Source organism: Phoca vitulina, unplaced genomic scaffold, assembly GCF_004348235.1.
Source record: "Phoca vitulina isolate PV1807 unplaced genomic scaffold, GSC_HSeal_1.0 scaffold48, whole genome shotgun sequence".
In the NCBI taxonomy this organism is placed as follows: domain Eukaryota; kingdom Metazoa; phylum Chordata; class Mammalia; order Carnivora; family Phocidae; genus Phoca; species Phoca vitulina.
The window spans coordinates 7,026,313-7,051,167 of NW_022589751.1; the positions used below are offsets into that span (position 1 = coordinate 7,026,313).

The window sequence follows — 24,855 nt, forward strand, 5'->3', positions numbered from 1 at the left end:
CTATTAATAACATCTCTCTGCTTAATTCATCCTCTTCTTTATTCTGTATAGTGGTATACTCACTCTGAAATCTAAGACCCCATGGGAGAGAGGAAAGGTTCAGTATTTGGGGGAAAGATTATACTACAGTGTAATATTATTATACTGTATTAGAGTAATATCCCACATTACATATGATATACATTGTGTAGTATAATAATATTAGATTGTAGAAAGTGAGTAATGAAACAATGTGTATGAGAAAAAAATTATTATTTAAGGATATTAAGCCACATGCATGGGTCTTAAGTCTTCTCTGTTCATCCAAAAGGATCTAGACTACATTTAAAGAATTCTTAGCTTCATGTAACCTAAGATTTAGGTCCAAGGATTCCTTAAACAGGGCCTCTCTGTGCATCCTAGTCTACACTATTGGTTTGGAGAGGGCAGACTAGGTCAGAAAGTAACCACATTTGTAGTGACCACAGGCAACTCTGGGATGGCTCAATCTGCTATCAACTCACTGCAAAGCTAAGCCAGAGAAGTCACCTCAACTACATAGGCCCACATTCACATTCCTGAGCATTCCTGAGACCATGGAGCACCTTCCGGATGTTGCCAGAAGGTCCCAAGTGCTTAAATCAAGCTGACACTCGCTGGAAGGGGTTTTTTGTCCTCATGACCCCTCCATGACCCTCAATAAAGGGTGATGTGGTCATTGAACAAAATGAGACTTACTACCCTCCTCCCAAAGTGCCCTGCTGCCATAGTACCAAGAAGGTGCTAACACAAAAGCCAGATCAGTTCTGCCAACGGAAAAACCCTGGAGACAGGCAGACCGGATGGGGGCCCAACTCAGTCTCTAACTGTCTGAGTGAGTGTGAGCAAGTCACCTGACCTCTCTGAGCCTAGTATCTTCACCTGTGAACAAATAATAATCTCTAACCCATAGCGTTACTCGAAAGACTAAATGGGACATTGCAGTTGACCTAGTAGTGCTCAAAAAATGGTAGCTAACACCAGAATAAATGCTGAGGAGGAGGAGGGAGGCAGTATTTGCCATGTTCATTCTCAAGGAGTTAAGGACTGCCAACTGAATGCCTCATCCAACTAGAACATTACACAAGAATGGCCTTACTATGGCCATCCTCACTGGGAGGATGGTCTAGTTAACATTCCATCAGAATCTTCCAATGAATTTTCTTTGCATTCAATCAGATAGGTAGCTTTGTCTATTTTCCTTTCTAACCATAACAGAATAGTTGTCGGAACGTTTTGGTGATTCTTCCCAAGAAATGGTTTACTCCATTTCTGAAGTCTGTTTTGGACAGCCTAAATGCAATTTAAATTCTTGATTTTTTATCTTGGGGCATTTTCAGATCATTTTCCCTTCTTTTGTTTATGAGCAATTGAACCAAGATATACAATGGGTTTCTGCAACAATACCATTATTAATTTTTTTAAAAAAGAAAACACCTGATTCCTGGAGGAATTTATCACCTCCCTCTGGAAGAAAAAGAAACAGACTGAAAAGTAAGAGCCCACCTAGAGTAATGTTCCTCAACATCCAAACATCAATTCTTTAATTTCGAATTAGACACAAGTTTATTTTTTAACTCACCAGTCATATATTGTTAGTTTTATTTTTTCACACACTGAAGGAAACTGTTAAAATGAAACAGAACAAAGTAGTTATTTCTCAACTTATTCAGTAACTATTAAAGTATGTAGTCTTACTTGTTCCAAAAGGAAAATAAAAGTCAAACCTTGATCTGAAGATTAATGACTTGGTTCCACTCAGGGTTTGCATTTTTTTCAATTATATTTGTGCAAATCTGTAAAATTATCAAAACAAAACAGTAGGTATTCACGATTCTAATTTCCATAAATTCACAACATAGGCATCCTAGATTATGACTCCAGCAGTTTACTTACCAGTTATATACTTAGTAGCCTGATTAAAGTTTATTTCTCTTCCAACTTTTTGGTAAATATAACATGGGTTTAATATTTATCTTTGCTCCTTCTATGCACTAAAAGTTAGTTTTCAATCGCCAGGTTTCTAACTTTGGATTAGCGAAATGATGCAAGAGTTAATGTTTATTGAGCACTTATTACAGACTAAGAAGTACCTCTTCATTAGTGTGTACACACAGATCTTTTGATCCTGGCCACCAGCCCCGCTCCCTGCTCCCCAAACCAGCTCCTGTCAAAACCAGTCAGCCACATCTCTCTCGCCCTCACATGCCTCACCCAGTCTGCTAGTAAATCCTGACACCCCAGCTTCATGCAAATGCTGATCCCCACCCGACCCCCGCTGACACCTGCTGTTGGCTTCTGTCTGATGCACGAGCCCTCTCCCGCCTCCTTACTTTCATGGCACCCCTGTGTAGCAGTCTCAGTGAGCTCTCCAAGCACGCTCAGAATAAAGTCTAGACCCTACTCTGGCTGATAAAACCCAGCCTGCCCGTCTCCCCCCACCCCAAATCTCTCTGATTTCATCTCTTCACTTCCCCTGGCTCATTGCCCTACAGCCGCATGGAGATTCTTTCACTGCAAATGTGTCTTCCTCTTGGGGCCTTTACATCTGCTCTTCTCTCTGCCTGGAAGCCCCTGCCTCCCACCCAGACCTCACATCATCCAGACCTCTGCTCCAATGTCACTTCCTCAAAGGTGTCCCATCTGATAACCTAGCGAAAACCCACCCCTCCAACCCTTTGTACCAATCACTTCTCGTCCCCCGCTCTGTTTTCTGCATAGGACTGGGCACTATCTGAAATCATGAAATTACTTGTCTGCTTGTTAACTGCTGTCCCTTCTACTACAAAGGAGGCCCCAGGAAAGCCATGACTGTCTTGCTGACTTCTCTATCCCCAGCATACGGGGCAGTATTGGTATTTAGTAGGCTCACAATAATTACTTCTCTAATGAATTAACCCTTATCAACAATCCTATGAGAGTATTATTATCCTGATTTATAGTTCAGGAAATTGACACTGAGAGATTAAGGAATTTGCCTTAACTGCCTCTGGAGTGGGCTAAAGTCTGAATTTAAATCTCACTCCAGAACTGAGATTCTCCACCCCTCCCCCCACCACCAACTCTCCTAGGAAATGACACTTGGTCCTTAGGTGTGTGGTTTGCCAAATCTCGCGTTCATAACTAAATGGTTCAACTATACAGAAGATCTAGTTCTTCATGCCTACAGCTGTCCATGGGGCATTGTTATTCTACTACAGAATCCCACTCTCCCATCTTTGACCATCTTAGTAACTGGTAAAACTGGTGTTTACAGATGTGTGTGCACCAAGAGTCCCCTGGCTCTTCCCAGCGGACTGGGATGGGGCTCCCCTGCCTGCTATCCAGTTTCGGCAGCTCACTGGGGCCTCGGAAGTGAGAAGCATGAAGGGAGTGGGCAGCTGGGCGCTGGGGCCTATATTCTACATTTATTTACCAGGGATCATTGTTGCCCGTGAGGGAGCTTGCCTTAGATTAAGACAATGCTTGGATCTGAGAAATAATCCAAATAATTCAGTGATAGTTTTCACGTTCTATTCTTTCAAAAGATCAAATTTTCTAATTTGAATCCTGCATACTTTCCACTCCAAAATAAACCCGTGGAGAAGTCTGCATGTTCCGACTCAGATAATCTACATTCGTGCAAACTTCCCAAATCATCAGGGGGCTACTTTAACAAAGAGTAAACAGGAATTCACTCCAAGGAAAGCACAGTGGTTTAAGTATTTATTTCTAGAGGCGTCTGCGTTAGATCACATACAAACCTTTTTTCCAGCAAAGGAAACTTCTACAAAAGGATCCACTAGGTTTTTTTTATCTGCATTGCCTCCAAATATTTCCTTTACCGTCTGTGAGAAGGCATCATCCACTGGAAAGCAACATGTCACACAGCAGAAATGAAATTTGATTTTCTTAAAAGGATAGAAATCACTCAGCAAAATTAAAGTTTTTCTCCTATACACGAAGACAGTTGCAACAAGAATTGTCCTCAAAAGTGTACTGCAGAAATCTTGTCTTAGCTGCGAAAGAAAGGTGTTCTCCCCACAAAGTCCAAAAAAACCCAAACCAAAACAAACAAATAAGAGCATCTTGGAAAATAAAGCAATAAATTATTAAATGAAAATCAGTCATTTGTTGAGGGAAAAAGTAGAATAAAGACAGTCCATCCAGATAGGGTAAGAGGCAATTCAAAAACTCAGCCTGGTTTCGGGAAGCTTTATGTCAAAATGATATAAGACTAGTCTGATTTTTTTCAGAGAAATTCATGGAACTTTGGCATAATCACAAATAACATAATCATAAATAACACATTTAAGCAACTATAAACAGCGTATCTCTCTGTTTTAACAAACTCAAAAGTGAATGGGGTCAATTAAACCGGTCCACGTAGGAGATATTATGTGAGGTTTAATGTATTTACCTCAATTAAGATATTTCTGAGGAGAGATGAGGGAAGCGTTATAGGGTGTTAAACAAGAGAGGGAGTGGGTTCCCAGGGAAAGTAGCAAATCCTGAAGAGATCCATGGCCTCTAGACAGAGTGCTGACTCCTGGGGACTGGGAGAGGGGTCCCATGCAGGAAGCAGACAGGCTGGGCAGGGCAGAAGGACGCTGGGTCCCTGGCAAGGACCCAGGAGCATCTGGACTAGTCTCTATGAGTAAAATCACCATAACTGATTCTCTTAAGTGCATCCAATCTCTTGTTATATGTACCTCATAACAAAATGTTGACAGATCACTAGTTATTGGCACTTAACGACCCTTTGCTCAGCCATTTTTAATAATTTAATAACAAACACATTTATCTGTTCCCAAAATTTCCTATTCTCCCTTGGGATGAAAGGAGTTGGAAGTTCTGCCTGCTGCCCTCTCTTCAGTGTCCTTCCAGAATAAGGAGAAGATGTAGAAGAGGGTAGGAGGGAAGAGACGGAGCAGGATGGGCCAAAGGCTTAATAAGGAACATGGATCAGTGACCAGCTGGCGGTCCCACCAACCTGCTCAGGTAGCTTTCATGGGGCAAGAACGAATGAAAAGAAGCCCCTGGAGGCCTTCAGAAAGAAAAACATACGACAGGTAGCACCAATCACTATTCAGAGTATGATGTTACCACATGTGATCATGGAGAGAACTGGTCATCCGGGGGCAGGATGAAATCCATACGTACTCTGGGGGATGTCCTCTGCTCGGTAGATTTTAAGCAAGAAGGTCACCCACCGGAGGGTGATGCCAGCAGGGAGTAACAGATTACTCTCCACGTCATCGCTATCATCACGGTCTCGCTTCTCAGTCTATTGGGGAGACACGATTACAAATGAGACACAGAGAGAAGCAGCACGTGTAAGAAGCCAAACTGTCACTTATAAAATGAAACCAACTGGAATTGTTTCCAATGGGATTTCCTGTGCTTCGGGCTTAAGAGTTCAGCTACCAATTTGACCTCGAAATTGGTCTGCAAAATCAAAGCTCCTAAGTTTCTTCAATCGATACACCACAAGAAAATAACGCGACCTTTTGTAATTCTATGAGCACTAAATAGGAGAGGAAGAGAGAGACAGTTCCTGAAGTTTTTCTGATTTCTCTTGGGCACTTCCTGTCTCCCAATTTGTTGTCCAGCCTCCTAGAAGGACAACTGTCCCTCTCGGTAGCAATGCCTGAGTCTGCAAGTGAGCCATACTCTGTAGGTAAAATGATGCGGAGGAGTCTTGAAAACACACATATCTTTACTGAATGAAAAACGCACTCATGGACACAAGGAAGGAGTCCAAGTGAGCTAGAATAGCTCCGTCGTGAAGAAATGAACAGCTTCCAAAAAAATAGGAGGAGTTGGAAGGTTGGGGTTATTGATTGGAAGCTGTGTTGCTTTTCACAATGACTGATGCCCACTTGCTTAACTCTTGGTCCCCTTTTTTAGTGAAAAAATGTAAAAGGTAGAGAACAGAGGGGCTCACAGGAGGCTCATCTCCGGTTCCCAGGATGAACATGCTGACTTTCATGTAACCTTTAGCACCCAAGCTGGCATCTTCAGGGGCATTGAGGAGAAGCCATTTTCTCATGACAGCATGACCTAAAATAAGGATTAAAAGGACAGGGACACCCTAAAGATAAACTGACAGGTCTGTGATTTCATCTGCTGCAAGATAAACAGTTATTTCCTCTGAAGTATCATAATGACACCAAGTTTGCCAGATGAGTCTCTATATTAACGTCCCCTACTTTGCACTGACCAGCCCCCAGCCCCAATCCTGCCCTGGTGTCACTCAAAGAAGGCTCTCTAAGCTCTATTAGTTTTATAATTTGATTTTGATAAGATCAAAATATCATCACAAAACAGAGAAGTTACCTACTTGTGAATGTTAGGATAAGTACCGTTAGATTAAAAAAAGATATCCACATTAAGCTATTATTATTCATTCCTGCTAAGTATCCTTCCCCTCCTCAGTCAAGAAAAAAAATTTTTTATTCCTTTTTCGATTCCTTCAGATTTTCTTGATTCCCAGAATCTTCAAGTTCATGCGGAGAAAGAACACTACTTACTTACCAGGTTCATCATAAATGAATCCAACATCAATCTGGGAAAAGATAATTTAAAATAGCTCAAATAGATTTTAAAATCAGTTTAGTCACTTCAAATAAACCATCATTATTATATTTAAATATGAGGCTCTTGACAAGACTTCAGTTTCTTTGAGAACAACATTTCCATCTTACCCCCTTTGCATCCCCAATGCCCTGCCTGATGGGTGGCACACAGAAGACCCTCCCCTCAATCAATCATTTCGAATGAATGAACTAGCTAGTCTTAGAGCTAGAAAGGACCATGGAAGTAGGATGACCAATGTGTCCTGGTTTGCTTGGAACTTTTCTCCGAGCACAGAAAGTCTCATGTTCTGTGAAATCCCTCAGTCCCAGGCAAACTTGGACTTTGGTCACCCTATGGGTATTCGCCTGGCCCAATTTCCTACCCAATATTCCTCTTCCTTCTCCTCCAGCTAATGCTAATGTTAATATAACCATCGACTGGGCACTTCAATGTGCCAAGCACTGTACTAGATGTTTTATATATTCTATCCCACTTAGTCTTCACAATGACTCCATTTTGCAAAGGAAACTAAGGATCAGTGGGTATGTGGCTAGTTGGTGGCAGACAGGGTATGAACACACGTATGCCTGATCCAGATCGTTCTCTAGGACTTCCTTTGAGCCCCTCGCTTTGAGAGGCAGCCCATTCCACGTAGAATTGCTGGGAAGCACCCATCAACTATTTGTCTTTGATTCCAACGCGAGTTACCTGGAAAAGCACTCTGATTCTCTTTCCTGTTTTGGCTTGCTTTTCCTTGTCCGGATTTACAATAATTGGCCTTGTAGATGGGGCACTGGGACCGCTGGTAAGTGGAGCTGGGGGATGGGCTTCTTGCCATTGTAGCACCACATTGGCTTCCATCCACAGCTGCAACTCTGGGAGCACCCTGAGGTGGCAGCTTCCCGGCATTTGCTTAAGGCACAGTAAGTGTTGCACTTTAGAAGGTGACTAGACCCAGGCCAGGGAACACTTGACTGGTTTGTGGCCCTTGGGGCATACATATCCTTCTGGCATGCCAGCCCTCAGCAAAGACCATGGCGTGAATCCCTCACACATAACTTTAAGATGTCATCAAGGTGGACAGCCTGATACCTGGCCAGGAACCTGACTCCTCATTACAAAAGTGTCCATCTAAGTTGAACGAAACAGATGGTTGGCACCCACCTTAAATTCCCCCATCAGACAATCTGCCCGCAAAGAATGGGAATTATAAACCTGGAAGAAAGAAGAGCCATGAGAAGCTTCCTGGCTTTATCTGGCAGTTAGAGAGCATGACCTTTCTTCTCTGTAGCCCCCTTACCCGAATGCTGATGATCTCATCCATCAGTTCAGAAGGGGTCATGTGGATGTTGTAGAAAAATAACTGTCAAAACGGAAGAGAAAAATGTTTGAATGTTAACAGAGGTGGACTCAGGTTTAGTGTGATCCAATGCTACAATGTGGGAACCCTCCTAAAAAACGATAAAACATAACCCCCAAAGTAGGTTTGACCATGAGAACGCATTGCAGGGCCCTCAAAAAGGCCACGAAGCTTAAGCAGCATGAGCTTCTTGGCAAACTCACCTTTGCATGTTGGAAAAAGGAAAAAGAGGTATGTAACAACTATAGCATTTATGTAATGAAAGAGACCAGAAATATGCTAACTGATGTAAAGATCTAAGGTTCCTTCCTGCTGCAAGTCTCACTAAAATGGGCGCTTGGGGCTTGCATGACCTGGAAAGTTGAGTTGAGTTCCCTAAATTGTCCTGAAAAAAGTTCTTTTTAACCTTTTTAAAAAACATCTGGGATCCACTCAAGGATCATACTACATTTGGTTGTTGTATCTCTTTAGTTTCCTTTTTTTTTTTTTTTTTTTAAATTTTAGAGGGAGAGAGAGAGCGAGAGCAGGAGGGAGAGCAGAGGGAGGGGGAGAGGAAGAGGGAAAGAATCCCAAGCAGACTCTGCGCTGAGCATGGAGCCAGACCACACACATGGGGCTTGATCTCACGGACCCTGAGATCATGACCCGAGCTGAAACCAAGAGTCAGACGCTTAACTGACTGTGCCACCCAGGTGCCCCAGCTTTAGTTTCCTTTTATATAGAACTGTGCTCCTGCTTATTTTTGTTATTTTTTTCTATCAAGATCTGTTGCCTTGTAGAATATCCCACAATCTGGATTTGTGTGAGTATTTCCTCACCATTAGATTCAAATTGGCCATTTCACAAGAAATGACACAGATGATATTGATCCTTCTATTATATTATATCAGGACACACACATCAGTTTGTCCCATTACTGATGATAACAAGTTTAATCACTTGGTTAAGAAGATGTAGGTAAACTAGGGATTTTTTTTTTTTTTTTAGCAAATAATTTTATCAATTCCTGAACTGATCTGCTTCAAGTCTCAAGTATTTGATTCTTCTCTTTTGCCCAGAGATCTAATCTCAAAAAAAATTCATTATGATGGGAAAATTCTAAGGTGGAGATTCTTGCCGTGCTCCTCAGAATGTAGCTGAGTAAATATTCATCCTGCATGATAAATGCATCACACTTTAGGTGTCAAATTGCCCAGCAGCTTGTCCTCCCTGCAGTCCAGTCTTCTCCCCAGTGAGCCCCTCTCAGGCTTTCCCGAAGTCCACTTAAGTGCCCCCCCCTCCCCAGCGCACACCCACATCTCCTGTCTGCATTGACACGACTTAGCAGCATGCTGTTATCTGCAGCTCATCCAAGGAGGAGAAGTGACAAGTGAGAAGAAGATGGGCCTTCTGTGAAGGGAGGACCAGCCTGAACAAAGGGGGAGAAACTGGAACACCAGAGAGAAGAAACCAGTTCCTTTTATGCACAGGGGCAGGAAAAAGAAGAAAGGTTGGAGCCGGGGCTGGGAACTCAGAGGAACGGTGACGGGAAACCATGGTAGGGAAGGCCCGGGCTCAGAGAACCGGGCGTGGGACTCACGCCTGAGGAATCTCAGAAATGCGTCTCCTCCGCAGAGCAAGGCTGGGCTCGGAAACCTCCCCAAACCTCATTTCTCCTCACAGCCCTGATTGTGGAGTTTTGTGGTACCTGAGGTGACTACCAAGGTATTCAGCGCTTTTGAGGAGTGTTACAGAGAAGAGGTCAGCAGAGGTATTCTCAGTGTGGGAGGGAAAAGAAAACCCTTCTGGCTCCTAATTGCTTTCCTTTTACGTATGTTATTTTTACAGCCAGGTAGGTTTTGACACCTTTAAAAAGTCAGCCATCGCTGTCCTTGTGAAAATTGTAACATCCGCCTTAGAGCTGTGACTGAAACTTGGTATTTTTTTTTTCTTTCATGAGGGTCCAGCATCAACTGGTCTTAATTGTGAAAATGTGCTGGCTGTGCTTTTCGTTTTTTTTTAAAGTAGCAAAGCGATCACAGAAATTACTTGGCGATCCCTCAGAGACATCCTGCTGATTAGAAAGAGCAAAGGCAGATGCGGGTGACTTCACGTGCTCCGCCCTTAGGGGAGCAAGGATCCGTCAGGGCAGGGACCGGCAGCTCTGAGAGCCAGGCCGTGTGATTTCAAGACCCAGTGCTTCTTAAGACTCTTGAACGCTGGAACTCTGCATTGTCTTTCCCAGATGTTGGCCCACAAGATCCCCTCCCACGTGGGACAGGGGAGAGGGGGTGGAAGGCAGGAAGGTGGGTATAGTAGAACAGACTCACTGAGCAGAAACCTGTATCACGCCCATTTACCTCATCATAAAATGGGTTGTTCCCTCTCTTGATCCTTGTTCGGTGTGTCTGGCCACAGACATGGACCTTGACCACAGGCCTGATGTTGTTGCCACTTAACTGGCGGCCCTCAATCACTCGGACACGGATCTGCAGGCACAGAAGGGGGCTCATTAGTGATCCTTTCCCAGCGCCTGGCGAGAGAATCCTCAGGTGCCAGGTCAGCCCGTCTGCCTGTAAGGATCGCTGAAGGGCCAGGGCAGGTGTGCACGGACTGGGGGTGGCCCCCCTGCTCATTCCCAAGGTGGAGCTGGGGTTGGGTTGGAGAAACCGACAGCAGGAGGAGGGTTGAAACAGTCCACAGCTGGCCCGGGAAAGGGCAGAGCAGGGCTGGGGGAGAAGCAGGGAGGCGCTGCTCTGAGCCCAGCCTCCCACCTGGTCTGCCTGAGCCTGGGATGTACGTACTAACGCACTCCACCGCGGTCTGCCAAGGAAGCGCCCAGAACTATGAAGATGCACTATTGTGCTTCTATTCTTTCCTACCACCAAGGGGAAGGAGGCGTATAATTCTATTTCTCTGAAGAGCCTCATCTGGCTTGATTCCATCTACTTTTTTTTTTTTTTTTTTTTTATAAATTTTATTTATTTATTTGACAGAGAGAGACAAAGCGAGAGAGGGAACACAAGCAGGGGGAGTGGGAGAGGGAGAAGCAGGCTTCCCACGGAACAGGGAGCCGGATGCGGGGCTCGATCCCAGGATCCTGGGATCATGACCTGAGCCGAAGGCAGATGCTTAACGACTGAGCCACCCAGGCGCCCCGATTCCATCTACTCTTGCATGCAGAACAGAGAGGGACAGCTCTTCTTCTTGGGTTTACGCCCTGATGTCCCATTTTGCTCGTCGGGATGCTGCACATAGCAATAGGTCCTTCCCAGCAGCACTGCAATTGCCAGAAGCTGGGCAATATGGTGGTAAAACCAAAATGTGGGGCCCGCGGGCTGTTCCCACCTGGAAGTCCTGAGGCTTGTTGGACAGCATCCGCCGACTCTTCTTTCCTTTCGTGAGCCTCCGGGCAAGGTGGGTCTCTGACACCATCCCAACTGCCCCCCTGGGCCCAGGGCCCCTGGCTGTACCATCCAACCTGTCTTCATCACCTCCATCTTCCTCCTCGTCTCCTAAAACACCAACAAGGAATCCTGTCAGAGATGGGCCTCATCCTGTGAATGTCTGAACTCAGGTTTCCTGGACACAGTTTTCAGTGTTCCTGAGGTGGCCCAGGAAGGAGCTGCTCCTTCTTGGTGACACTTACTTGGGATGTGCTGTGACTCAGAGTTTCTTTAGGAAAATGTGTTCATGGTGCATCAGGGCGCTCATTCAGGCTGTACTCAAAGTGACCAAGTGAGCACCAGAGACGAAGGGGAGAGCAAGAGGAGAAGGCTCGGTCGGGCCCCGCCCCAAATCACCCAGTTCTGATCTGAGGACCCAGCCTGAGGTCAAGGGGCCTTTCTGCGGTTAGGATGGAGAGGAGAGAAAATCTCGGCGGGGAACCTGGAGCTTGGCAGAGGAGACTTCGACTCCACCATCTCTAGTGCTGGTCTTTTCTACAGAGATTTACTCCTGAGGTTTCCATACTGCCTCCTTCCTGCTTGCGCCTCCTGGTTCCCGAATGCCCTCTCCACCCTCACAGAAGATGAGAAATGCATCTCCAGTTTCCTTGCCAAGTACACCAAGGTGGTCTCATGCTCTCCCTCTGCCCACCTCATCTGTCACTTCCACACACATCTGTCTCCTCGTTTATCCCCTTAGCTTCCCTTCATACTCAGGGTGGGGAGGGGAAGGGGTTTCCTAATTGATAGAGGGAAGCCCCTCCCAATACCTGAGAGCCTACTTCCTTCTGATTCTTTGGAAACACCCCAAGTGTCTCCCCTGCCCTCTTGAGTACCTCCAGTGGATCCTTCCCCCAGGGCCTTCCCTCTGCCTTCACATAGGCACAGATCCTTCTCTCCTTAAAAAAAAAAAAAACAACTAAATTCTGCTTACCATGTCTCCCCTTTCTTTTATTCACAAACGCTTTTAAACTCACTGACCAACTTCAGCTTTTCTTGTCTTAATAGACAAAGTGTGAACTCCTGGTAATCTGTGCAGCATAATTTACGAGATCCGAGAAGACTAACTACCTTGTCCAAAAAATAATAGCATTCACACTCCCTACCTTTGGATTCTGAAACTCCTCCTTTACGATGCAAAATCATGTAAGAGACTGAATTTCCATGAGGATACATTTGTCAGTCACTCACACCATAGTATGAGTTAGTTCAGTCTGCCGTGTAGCATAGCTCTTAAAGCTTGGGTTCTGGACTCATGTGGCCTAGGTTCAAATCCCAATTTCGAGCTGTGTGAGTCTGAATAAGTCTGTTGTTTTTGTTTTTGTTTTAAATTTTATTTATTTATTTGACAGAGAGAGAGAGACAGCGAGAGAGGGAACACAAGCGGTGGAGGGGGGAGAGGGAGAAACAGGCTCCCCACGGAGCAGGGAGCCCGATGCGGGGCTCGATCCCAGGACCCTGGGATCATGACCTGAGCCGAAGGCAGACGCCTAACGACTGAGCCACCCAGGCACCCCTGAGTAAGTTTCTTAATTTCTGTTTCAGTTTTCTCATTTGTAAGAAGGGAGAAATAATAGTATTTACCACAGGGTTACTGTAAAGATAAAATTAATCTATATGCAAGCCTTCGATATGGTGCCTAGCACAGAGGAACACGCAATAAATTAATCTTTTTTTTTTTTTTAACTTTTGTTGAGGGTTCAGTTTTGGTGGGAGCACAGAACACTAGAACACTTCCCAGAGAGCAGGCATGAGGTAGGGGTGGGGGCACAGCAGTCAGTGGGCAGCATGGGGGAGGGGGGCACAGAGTTGAGGAAGGGGCAACCACAAGGAAGGAAAAGACCCCCCCAACCCCCACCATGTACTGCTTTGGAGTTCCGCCCAGGGTGAACCCTCCTTTCACCACCCCTCATTCACGCTCAGCCTATCCAGCCACTTCCGTCTGTAAAGGTCAACCATGACCTCCTCTGGTTAAGCTCAGGGCCCTTTTCTGAGTCTTCCCACCCCACCAAACATGGCCTTGGGCACCAGGACCCATACACACTTCTTTGAGTCCTGCAGCTCTCTTCCTGGTACTCTGACTAAACCTTCTCAGGTTCTTTGTGGGCTCCTTCCATGGCCTACTCCCCAAGCATGACTTCCCACACTGTTCCTCAGCCTCCGCTCTGCTGACCTGATGCCCTCTGCATCTACACTTTGGAGTCACAGACGCACAGAGTGTTAGGCTAGAGGGGACTCCGAGATGCCCCAGTTGGACGTGCCCCTCACCACAGCGTCCAGAGAAGACCACTGAGGGCTGGAAAGCTGAGGTGACCTGTGAGGTTATTGGGAGCTGAGCTAAACTGAGGGCCAGGTCTTCACCCTACCTCACTGGCTCCAGACTGAGTCTAACACCAGGCTGCGGGGGAGGAGGGGCTGTCTGCCTGGTCCCTCAGCACCTCTGTCAGGACACCTGGAAACCCCAGAGAGGCTGAAGGCAGGCAGGGCTACCTCTGCCCTCTGCAAGATAATCTGGGTCTCGTCTACCCCATCTTTGAAGAGGCTTCAAAAGCAAGGCTTACCTGCCACCCATCTTGGGGCGCCAAGGTCTTAGAATGTCTCTCCTCCCATTCTTCACTGGGTGAGCTCCTCAACTCCCTCAAGGCCCAGGTGAAATACACTGGCTCTGGACAGCACCACACATGATCCTACCCAGGGGCGTGGTGTGTGCAGAGCGAACGAGGCAACATGGCCCTGCCTTCTTGGGTTCTTCGGCCGTGTGAAGCACCTGGATGCTGGCGGGCGCTCTCCGACCTCCAGCCTCAGGGAAACACAGAAGGTCAGGGCCCCCGGCTGCAAACCTGTTCTGAACTGGGCAGTGGCTGGGCGGGATGCCTCTAGGGCTCCTCCCACACACAGCTAAGACAAACTCCCTTCGCCCATCCGGGGCCAAAGCAAGGCTTCCCTGCCTGCTGCAGACTGTTCCATGTGGGGTTGGTGGTTATGGAGGGCAGCAAGCAGAAGGAGGGGTAAATTGTACCCCTTTACGGTGCCGTGTCAGACTCTGTATGAGTCCTCATGAAGCTCTTAATGGATGCTTCCGAAAGACTGCAGGCAACGAAGAGCCAGTTTCTTCTAGGAAATACCTTCTGCCATTCAGACTTGAGGCTGAGGGATGGGTCAGAGGATACCAGCCTGAGTCATGGCAACTGCCAGCATCTTTGTACAGCGGCAGCAGGCTATTTGAGCAGGAAATCGCCCCTTTATGCGGCAGGAAGCTGCACAGCATTCAACAATGCCACCCTAAGTGTTCCACAAAGAATGAGGGGGCCCTTCAGGCCCTGCCGAGCACACCCTTCTCTGCAAGCTCTCTCATTACCAGGGGTGGGTGGCTGTGTGGGCGGGCCCTGTTGCTGAGACCCAGGCACGAATCTGAACCACAGCCAAGGCGGGGATCTACAAGGATGACTCTTCCTGACCACAGAGGGCAACATTATGTTGGAAACCACAGACTAAATGGAAAGTTGCTAGTTGTATTTGCTTCCTTGTATTTGCTGGCTGTAACAAAGAACCACTAACTGGGTGGCTTACGACAATAGAAATTTATTCTCTGAGAGTTCCAAACCCTAGAACGAGGGTGTTGGCAGGGCCATGCTCCCTCAGGGCCACCACCTCATCTAATCCTCTTCCATTCTTTGATGGAGAGTCCTTCCTGGAATTTTTTTTTTTTTTTTTTTTAAGTTGGCTCCATACCCAGCATGGAGCTCAGTGTGGATCCTGAGATCAAGACCTGAGCTGAAATCAAGAGTCAGATGCTTAACCAGTTGAGTCACCTAAGTGTCCCCTTTCTGGAATATTTTATGCTTTTTTGGGGGGGGAGGGGTCACAGCAACCCTGTTTTTCTAGAGTCCTAGAATGTCATTCTCTGCCTGTGATATTTTGTAATATTAATTTTAGAGAAAAATCCTTCCTTGCCTCTTATTAGCTGGTGGCTCCTGGCATTCCTTGGCTTGTGGCTGCATCCTTCCAATCTCTGCCTCTGTCATAACGTGGCCTTCTCCCCTGTGTATCTGTGTATCCTCATCTCTTTTTATAAGGATACCAGCCACTGGATTTAGGGCCTGCCCTAATCCAGTATGATTTCATCTTAGTTAATTACATCTGCAAAGATCCCATTTCCACATAAGGTCACCTTCCGAGGTTCTGTGTAGGAATTTGGAAGGGACACTATTCAACTCCGACAGAGGCCATCTTTTGTATCTTTCCAGTGTGTTCCATCTATTACTCCAGTCCACAGTCTGCAGCCACACAGGCCCTCCCAACCTATCGACCACACCGCCTCCCCGGCCCCTCCCCCCGCCACTGTCTTCACATCCTTTTCTCCTGACCTGTGCTAGAGTTTGTGCTTTAATACTGCCATGCTCCTCTTTGCCCCTCAACTCCTTCCTTTCTCTGGCTTATTGTACTCACCTGGTTCATTCAACCTCCACTCCCCCCACCCCTTCATCCAGGAGCCGAACTTGGCTGAACACTCATCTTCCTGACTCGTCTCACTTTAATTTCATGATCACACACCTTAAGTGGACTCGCAGGACTCTCTGGTCATCCTACCATATTTCCAAGGCATCTATTCAAAGTTTTCCCGGGTCTTGGTCTGAGAAGGCCACTCATTAGCCAACAAAGTCAAATCACTTCACCTTTCTGAGCTTCCACCTATTTTGCACCTCGAACGCTTCCGATATCCTCTCCATCCTTTCACTGCCAGCTGATGAACTTGCTTCTTATTTCATTGAGAAAACAGGCAATCAGAAGAGAATATCCTCATCCTCCCAACTCCAAGTCAACCTTCCTACCAGCATCTGTTGTCTGCCTTCCTCCTGCTACAATCACTAAACTGTCTGGGAACCCAACCTGGGGTCAGTCCTTCCGTATGTGCACAGATCTCATCTCCTCTCCCTACTCACGGATTCTACTTCTGTAATTTCTGCCTCTGTATCCGCTCATCAGTTTTCCCTTCTCTGCTGATCATTCCCAAATGTGCTGAAATAGAGCCCACAATAAAAAGCAAAAAACCAACAAAACAAAAACAACTTTCCTTGACTCCATAGCACCCCCTATAGTTACTACTCTCTTCTTCTCCTCTTAACTGTCACTTGGGCCATGACAAGCTCTTCACAATTCCTTTGTATGAATGCTATCCTGCCTCTCCAACAATTACCATGACACTCGGTCAGACCCTACCAAGCTTCTGACTGCAGCCAACACGGACCTGCAGCCTTTCTGAATGTCAGCAACCCTCTATGTGACCCACACTTGGTTATAAACGATGCTTCAATTAACACCAATGGCTCTCCATCACAACTCCGGCAACTTAACACAAGTCTTCATGTTTCCTGAGATGTAGTCTTGGCGTCTATTCCTGCAAACTGCCCCCGTATGTCATTACTGGTGACAGTGATGGCTGTCTGTTTGTTCCACCCAGTGCTGAAGAGCTGGCAGCCCCTAGGGGACCTTAGGTTACAGTCGTTTGCCTCTGGCTCGCCCGACTGTGCCCTTCCCCAGTGGGATGAACCTCCCTCCTTCAGGCTCCCAGGTATCCTACCGTAGCATGAGAGAATGAGCTATCAGTCACTCAGATGTCACCAGATCTGCAGGCCAGCCCTTCCCCGCCCTCACTCTCATCCCGTGAGAGCTTCCCCATGAAGACAACTCCTAGGAGTGGCTGAAGAAGACAGACACTTGCCCAGTCACCACTTCCTCCTGGCCCGTAATACACACCCCCTCCCCCAGCCAGCAGCCCCAACACTATTCCATGCCTCTTGTCTTCCCACCTAGGCTCTAATTGGGCCAGCATTCCATCTAATCATCTTCCATTCCTTGATGGAGAGTTCTTTCTGGAATATTTTATGCCTTTTTTTTTTTTTTTTTTTCTGGTCACAGCAACTCTGTTTTTCTAGAGTCCTAGAATACCAACCTCTGCCTGTGATATTAATTTTGCTTCTCATGACAAAGTTTTGTTAAGTGGTTAAGGCAGAATTTAATTACCTTGGGCCAAAGTCACTGCTAAATCAGAACAAAGGGCTGGTATCATACCATCAGTGCAAGTTAAAAAGTGCAAAGCAGAATGGGAGAGAGGAAGTTTCTAAGCATGAAAACATTTTGGAGATAATATGCTGATTTAGCTGTAATGTTGAGTAATAACTTCTCTGGGTTTCTAGCATGTGGGAAGTTACGTAAATACACGTCTGCATTCAACCATAAGCAATTCATTACCCTCCACCCTGATTCTTGGGTAAATAGCACACGTGCACTAAGAATTTTCTGGAATGGTTCTATACATAGACCAGAGGAAAGGTATCATGGAAGAGCCTCTAACCAAACAGTGATGTAAACACAGGCTTGCAGGGAAATCTTGGCAGCATCTGCCTTGGATCAATTGAGCTGTGATCCAGTCTAGCAGTCTAGTTGACCAAAGAGCTCCGACTGAGTCTGGGCAAGATAATGTTAACCAGATAAAATGCTCAACCCCAGGGCTTCTTAAAGTGAGCTCCAAATTCTGTTCTCATCAGGATCTCCTGGAAGTTCCTATTAACCATAGAGATTGTGTGGGGGGGTCCCCTTCAGTCCAGCTAAGACATACTCTCTGGATGTAGGTGATGGAAATCTGCACATTTACCTACAGCGAATATCATTCTCAATGGGGAAAAACTGAGAGCTTTCCCCCTAAGGTCAGGAACGCGGCAGGGATGTCCACTATCACCACTGCTATTCAACATAGTATTGGAAGTCCTAGCCACAGCAATCAGACAACAAAAAGAAATAAAAGGCATCCAAATTGGCAAAGAAGAAGTCAAACTCTCACTCTTTGCAGATGATATGATACTTTATGTGGAAAATCCCAAAGACTCCACCCCAAAACTGCTAGAACTCATACAGGAATTCAGTCAAGTGGCAGGATATAAAATCAATGCACAGAAGTCAGTGGCATTCCTATACATCAACAACAAGTCAGAAGAAAGAGAAATTAAGGAGTCGATCCCATTTACAATTGCACCCAAAACCATAAGATACCTAGGAATAAATCTAACCAAAGAGGCAAAGGATCTGTACTCAGAAAACTATAAAATACTCATGAAAGAAATTGAGGAAGACACAAAGAAATGGAAAAACGTTCCATGCTTATGGATTGGAAGAACAAATATTGTGAAGATGTCAATGCTACCTAGAGCAATCTACACATTCAATGCAATCCCCATCAAAATACCATCCACTTTTTTCAAAGAAATGGAACAAATAATCCTAAAATTTGTATGGAACCAGAAAAGACCCCGCATAGCCAGAGGAATGTTGAAAAAGAAAAGCAAAGCTGGCGGCATCACAATTCCGGACTTCCAGCTCTACTACAAAGCTGTCATCATCAAGACAGTATGGTACTGGCACAAAAACAGACACATAGATCAATGGAACAGAATAGAGAGCCCAGAAATGGACCCTCAACTCTATGGTCAACTAATCTTTGACAAAGCAGGAAAGAATGTCCAATGGAAAAAAGACAGTCTCTTCAACAAATGGTGTTGGGAAAATTGGACAGCCACATGCAGAAGAATGAAACTGGACCATTTCCTTACACCACACACAAAAATAGACTCCAAATGGTTGAAAGACCTCAATGTGAGACAGGAGTCCATCAAAATCCTAAAGGAGAACACAGGCAGCAACCTCTTCGACCTCAGCCGCAGCAACTTCTTCCTAGAAACATCGCCAAAGGCAAGGGAAGCAAGGGCAAAAATGAACTATTGGGACTTCATCAAGATAAAAAGCTTTTGCAAAGCAAAGGAAACAGTCAACAAAACCAAAAGACAACTGACAGAATGGGAGAAGATATTTGCAAATGACATATCAGATAAAGGGCTAGTATCCAAAATCTATAAAGAACTCATCAAACTCAACACCAAAAGAACAAAGAATCCAATCAGGAAATGGGCAGAAGACATGAACAGACATTTTTCCAAAGAAGACATCCAAATGGCCAACAGACACATGAAAAAGTGTTCAATATCACTCGGCATCAGGGAAATCCAAATCAAAACCTCAATGAGATACCACCTCACACCAGTCAGAATGGCTAAAATTAACAAGTCAGGAAATGACAGATGTTGGCGGGTATGCGGAGAAAGGGGAACCCTCCTACACTGTTGGTGGGAATGCAAGCTGGTGCAGCCACTCTGGAAAACAGTATGGAGGTTCCTCAAAAAGTTGAAAATAGAGCTACCATATGATCCAGCAATTGCACTACTGGGTATTTACCCCAAAGATACAAAAGTAGGGATCCGAAAGGGTATGTGCATCCCGATGTTTATAGCAGCAATGTCCACAATAGCCAAACTGTGGAAAGAGCCAAGATGTCCATCAACAGATGAATGGATAAAGAAGATGTGGTCTATATATACAATGGAATATTATACAGCCATCAAAAGGAATGAGATCTTGCCATTGGCAACGACATGGATGGAACTGGAGGGTATTATGCTGAGCGAAATAAGTCAAACAGAGAAAGACATGTATCATATGACCTCACTGATATGAGGAATTCTTAATCTCAGGAAACAAACTGAGGGTTGCTGGAGTGGGGGGTGGGGTGGGAGGGATGGGGTGACTGGGTGATGGGCACTGGGGAGGGTATGTGCTCTGGTAAGCACTGTGAATTGTGCAAGACTGTTGAATCTCAGATCTGTACCTCTGAAACAAATAATGTTTGTTATGTTTATGTATGTATATGTTAAGAAAGAAAAAAAGAAGAAGAAGAATGTAGCAGGAGGGGAAGAATGAAGGGGGGGAAATCGGAGGGGGAGAAGAACCATGAGAGACGATGGACTCTGAAAAACAAACTGAGGGTTCTAGGGGGGAGGGGGGTGGGAGGATGGGTTAGCCTGGTGATGGGTATTGGGGAGGGCACGTTCTACATGGAGCACTGGGTGTTATGCATAAACAATGAATCATGGAACACTATATCTAAAACTAATGATGTAATGTATGGGGATTAACATAACAATAAAAAAATTAATATTAAAAAAAATTAAAATCAGGAAATCTGCACATTTAAAGATCTCCCTTGATGATTTTTACTGTGTCTAAAATTTAAGAGCCACTTGTTTATTATGATCACTTTGGTTTTCTGAAATACCTCGAAAAAAAAAAAAATAGGCCTAGTAGAATCAGTTTGCTGGACAATGTCAAATAGAGGCCCAATCCTGGAAAGAGTGCCTCCAACAATTTTCTAGCACACTGATAATTTTCCAGTTCAGTTCTGACCAAGTCAGTCCCTTCTTCAACATGTTCCATGGATCCCCATGGTCTGTCCAAGAACAAATGTCTCAGTCTGGCATGCCCAGCCCTTGGGAATAAGCTTCCCTCTTACTACACCTCTGAATGAATCAGTCACTTTCATCTATTCACTAGTGTTCCCCAAAATGCCCTCTTGAAAAAACATTTAAACCATATCCATTGCCTAGGTATCATTCACTTAATTCACTCAACCAACCAAGCATTTATTGAACAATTATGACTTAGTGCTAGGCACTAAGAATACACAGTTGAAATAGCTGAAAAAGTACTTTCTCTAAAAAAAATTGTGTCCCTTGCAATAATTTGCTTAGTCCTCTGTTGAGGAATATATTATATCAGCTCTGACCTATACTTATTCATGTTTATATGCTTATATCTTACCTTTCTACTGAAATGCAAGCTCCTTGGTGGCAGACAATGCCTTTCTCACCTCTGTATGCCCCAGGTGTCAGTAAACGTTTTCTAAACGGAATTGAATTTCTTTTATTCAAATTCAATTAGCCAACTTATTTACCTCATTATAAACTGGACTGAATTTAATTTTAAGCATGGTGACTTTAGTGTTCATGGAATGAAATAAATTTGAAGTGGCAATGTCTAACTGTGAATGAGTTTTTGCATTTCTGTTGTTGAACAATGCACCAATTTAACAGATGGTTCTTCAAAAATAGATGTGAGATTTTAAAAATAGTTCATTCCGGCTACAGGAATGTAGGCTCCAGTCAAGCTAACTGACATCTGGTGAATCAAACTGGCAAGGTAACAGGTTTTCAGGAAGTCAAGCCTGTCATCTGGGTCATCCCACCCTTCTATCATGGGAACAGTCTTGGAGGTGGGTCAATGAAAGAGGTACTTCTGACACCACACATGTGCAGTCAAACCACCAATGCCCAGGGTCTATCATCTTTGTCATCTTGATATAAGAGCTCTAGGAAAACATTCCTTATAAACAAACCCCTTAGCTACAACACCAAAGACACAATCCTCAAAAGAAATAATTGATAAGCAGGACTTCATTAAAAGTAAAAGCTTCTGCTCTGCAAAAGACAATGTCAAGGTAATGAGAAGACAAGCCAAAGACCAGAAGAAAATATTTGTAAAAGACACAACTGATAAAGGACCGTTATCCTTTATATATACAAAATATACAAAGAACTCTTAAAACTCAAGGAAAAAAACAAACAACTTGATTAAAAAGTGGACCGAAGACCTTACCAGACAGCTCACCAACGATACAGATACACAGATGGCAGATAAGAATATGAAAAGATGCTCCAAAATCCTATGTCAACAGGGAAATACAAATTAAAACAATGAGATACCACTATACACCTATTAGGATGACCAAAATCTGGAAGACTGATAACACCAAATGCTGGCGAGGATGTGGAGCAACAGGAACTCTCATACATTGCCGGGAGGAATGCAAAATGGTACAGCCACTTTGTAAGACTGTTTCGCACCTTCTTACAAAACTAAACATACTCTTCCCATGCGATCCAGCAATCATGCTCCTTGGTATTTACCCAAAGAGGCTGAAACTGTATCGTCACACAAAATCCACACATGGATGTTTATAGGAGCTTTATTCATAATTGCCCAACTTGAAAGCAACCAAGATGTCCTTCAGGAGGTGAATGGATAAATAAACTGTGGTATATCCAGACAATGGAATATTATTCAGTGCTTTAAAAGTGAGCTATCAAACCATGAAAAGACATGGGAAAATCTTAAATGCATACTACTAACTCAAAGCCAATCTGAAAAGACTGCATACTATATGATTCCAACTCGAGGACATTCTGGAAAAGGCAAAACTATGGGGACAATAAAGAGATCAGGGGTCACCAAAGGTTGGGTGGGGAGATGAATATGCAAAGCACAGAGGATTTTAGGGCAGTGAAAATACTCTGTATGATATTAAAATCATGGATATATGTCATTATACACTTGTCCAAACCCTAAAAAATACACCACCAAGAGTGAACTCTAAGGGAAACTAGGACTTTGGATGACTATGATGTGTCAACATAGGTTAATCCTTTGTAAAAATTGTACCATTCTGATGAGTGACATTGATGATGGGGAAGACTATGTACATTTGAAATCTCTGCTATCTTCCTCTCAATATTGTGCTAAACCTAAAATTGCTCTAAAAGAAAACAAAGTCCTCAAATACACACACAGACACACACAAGCCCCTCAGTATCCAATTCCTGGGATCTATGGTCAATTTTTTTTCAATTTCCAGGGGTGAATTTTCTTGAGAATCTTCACTTTTGTGTTCTATCATTAATATTTCAAATTTCTTCTATGCAGGACTCACTGGGTGGATGGTAATCTTTAAAATCAGTATTGGTAATCATGAACAGTGGTTATCTCCGGAGGATGGGACTGCAGAAGATTTGCACTTTCTGTGTTTTACATTTCTGTAATGTGTACAGAAATATAAGCAGGTATTATAAGCAGGTATTGCTTTTATACTCAAAAAGAAGATCAACAAGTTCAAATTTTTAAAAAACTTTGTAAAGATCTATATAAATTAGAGGAAGCAGACTCATTACTTTGACATAGAATGGTAAAGTTTTTTAAAGAGTCAAATGAAAGGAAGGGAAAAAAAGAAATTCTGGGCCAGATGTTCTGTTTAGGTTATTAAAGTATGTGATGACAGGAGGTCTGACTGTCTTGCTGTTATTTCTCTGCCTTATATTTGTTGGTCTTATCTTCCCCCAAGACTGTAAGTTATTGTTTTTTGGGGGGTTTTTTTCCTTAGTGTCTTCCCTAGCATGAAGTTGTAGTGAGCATCCAAAGATACCTTTGCTTAGTTGAACTGAATTGTCTTATTAAGACAAAAAAGGTTTTCCCTTGAGACATCCAAATAACCCAGGATATTGAAAGTTTTTTTTTTTTTTTAAGTGCTGAAGAAGCTGGATTACAAAGCCTACATTCAGAATGTCACCCTTGACCCGGCTTTGGTGAATAGTCATCTTATAGAGCAAAGACAGCACTTCCAGATTAAAGAACCCTGCTCATTTTTTAAAGTACAAAATTTCATTTTGTCATCTCACACTTAAAATGATACTGCCCTGCAGACACAGCTCATTTCCTGGCCGGCCCCTGTTAAAACTCTCTGTTTCAAACCCAAATAAAAGGAGCCCAGGTCCTGGTTTCTCTATCTCCATCCAGCAGTTATCAGGGATTCTAGAGAACTTCTGGGACAGACCTTGGCCAGCTGCCATCACGGAGCCTGCTGGGAGTGAGATTCCTAAGAAAATGGGTGAACTCCCAGTCCACAAACACTGCTGGAGCTTTAGTGCTGCCAGGAGCCTAGATGGCAAGGATTTTCTCCCCACTGGGTTTAAAAGTTCAGAGTTGGTGCTCTTCTCATTTTTTCCCCTTTTCCCTTTGCTCCCGAGAAATCGCATAATTTCTGAGCTTGGCCTGACCTTGGTCCATCTCAGGAGATGGGACCTTCCCCTACATTCTCAAATAGCTGGGTAAATTGCTTATTCTCAAAGTCTCTCTGGTTCACTAGGACACAACCTTTTTCTTTTTCTTTTTTTAAAGTCATCCCAACGTGACTTTGAGCCAAGCCAGATCATTCTTTTCCAATAGGTCTGATATTTAGAGGAAACAATTTGAATGTTCATACAGAGTGCGCCACCCAACTGAGCTCATGACTACACGCCTGGAACTGTTTTTGTAATAACAGTGATAAAATGATCATAACAATAGCCACCACTAAGGTAGCACTTCCTGTACAGCAGGCCCTGAGCTAAGTGCTTCATATGCCTCATCTCATTTAATCCTTGCAACAGCTTTCTGATCCAAGTGCGTTATCCCCACCTTACTGTAAAGAAAGTTGAGATCCAGAGAGGCTAAGCGACTTACCCAAGGTTACATGGCAAATTAACAACAGACACAGAATCCAACCTAGGCCAGTCTGGCCCCAAAGCCCTTGTTCTTATAATGTTACGCTTTCAGGATAAAAAAAAAAAAAGTTATTTCTCTAAACCTGGACTGAACATACCTGGAGGGCAGGAGCTGTACCCTAAAGCATTTATCACCCAGCACTGCAGCATCTAGCGGTAAGTCGAGAAACCCAGCCACCACTCTCTTTGTTTCATAAATACTAAGAAATGGTGTGGCACCAGTTTACTGTAAACTCTA

At 44.4% G+C, this 24,855-nt stretch overlaps 1 protein-coding gene across 2 annotated transcripts in view; it reads right to left on the bottom strand.

Annotated features, from left to right (window-relative positions):
* The window catches only part of MYOF (myoferlin), a 160,004-nt gene that overhangs the window by 83,985 nt on the left and 51,164 nt on the right, over positions 1-24,855 (bottom strand). For both annotated transcript variants that reach the window (XM_032432325.1, XM_032432326.1), the window contains exons 6-15: positions 11,264-11,430; positions 10,276-10,404; positions 7,877-7,939; positions 7,741-7,791; positions 6,535-6,565; positions 5,945-6,060; positions 5,161-5,284; positions 3,762-3,865; positions 1,746-1,814; positions 1,601-1,644 (exon numbers count right to left, since the gene is read on the bottom strand). In XM_032432325.1, coding sequence (XP_032288216.1) covers positions 1,601-1,644; positions 1,746-1,814; positions 3,762-3,865; positions 5,161-5,284; positions 5,945-6,060; positions 6,535-6,565; positions 7,741-7,791; positions 7,877-7,939; positions 10,276-10,404; positions 11,264-11,430 — 898 coding nt within the window. The remainder of the gene's footprint in view (positions 1-1,600; positions 1,645-1,745; positions 1,815-3,761; positions 3,866-5,160; positions 5,285-5,944; positions 6,061-6,534; positions 6,566-7,740; positions 7,792-7,876; positions 7,940-10,275; positions 10,405-11,263; positions 11,431-24,855) is intronic.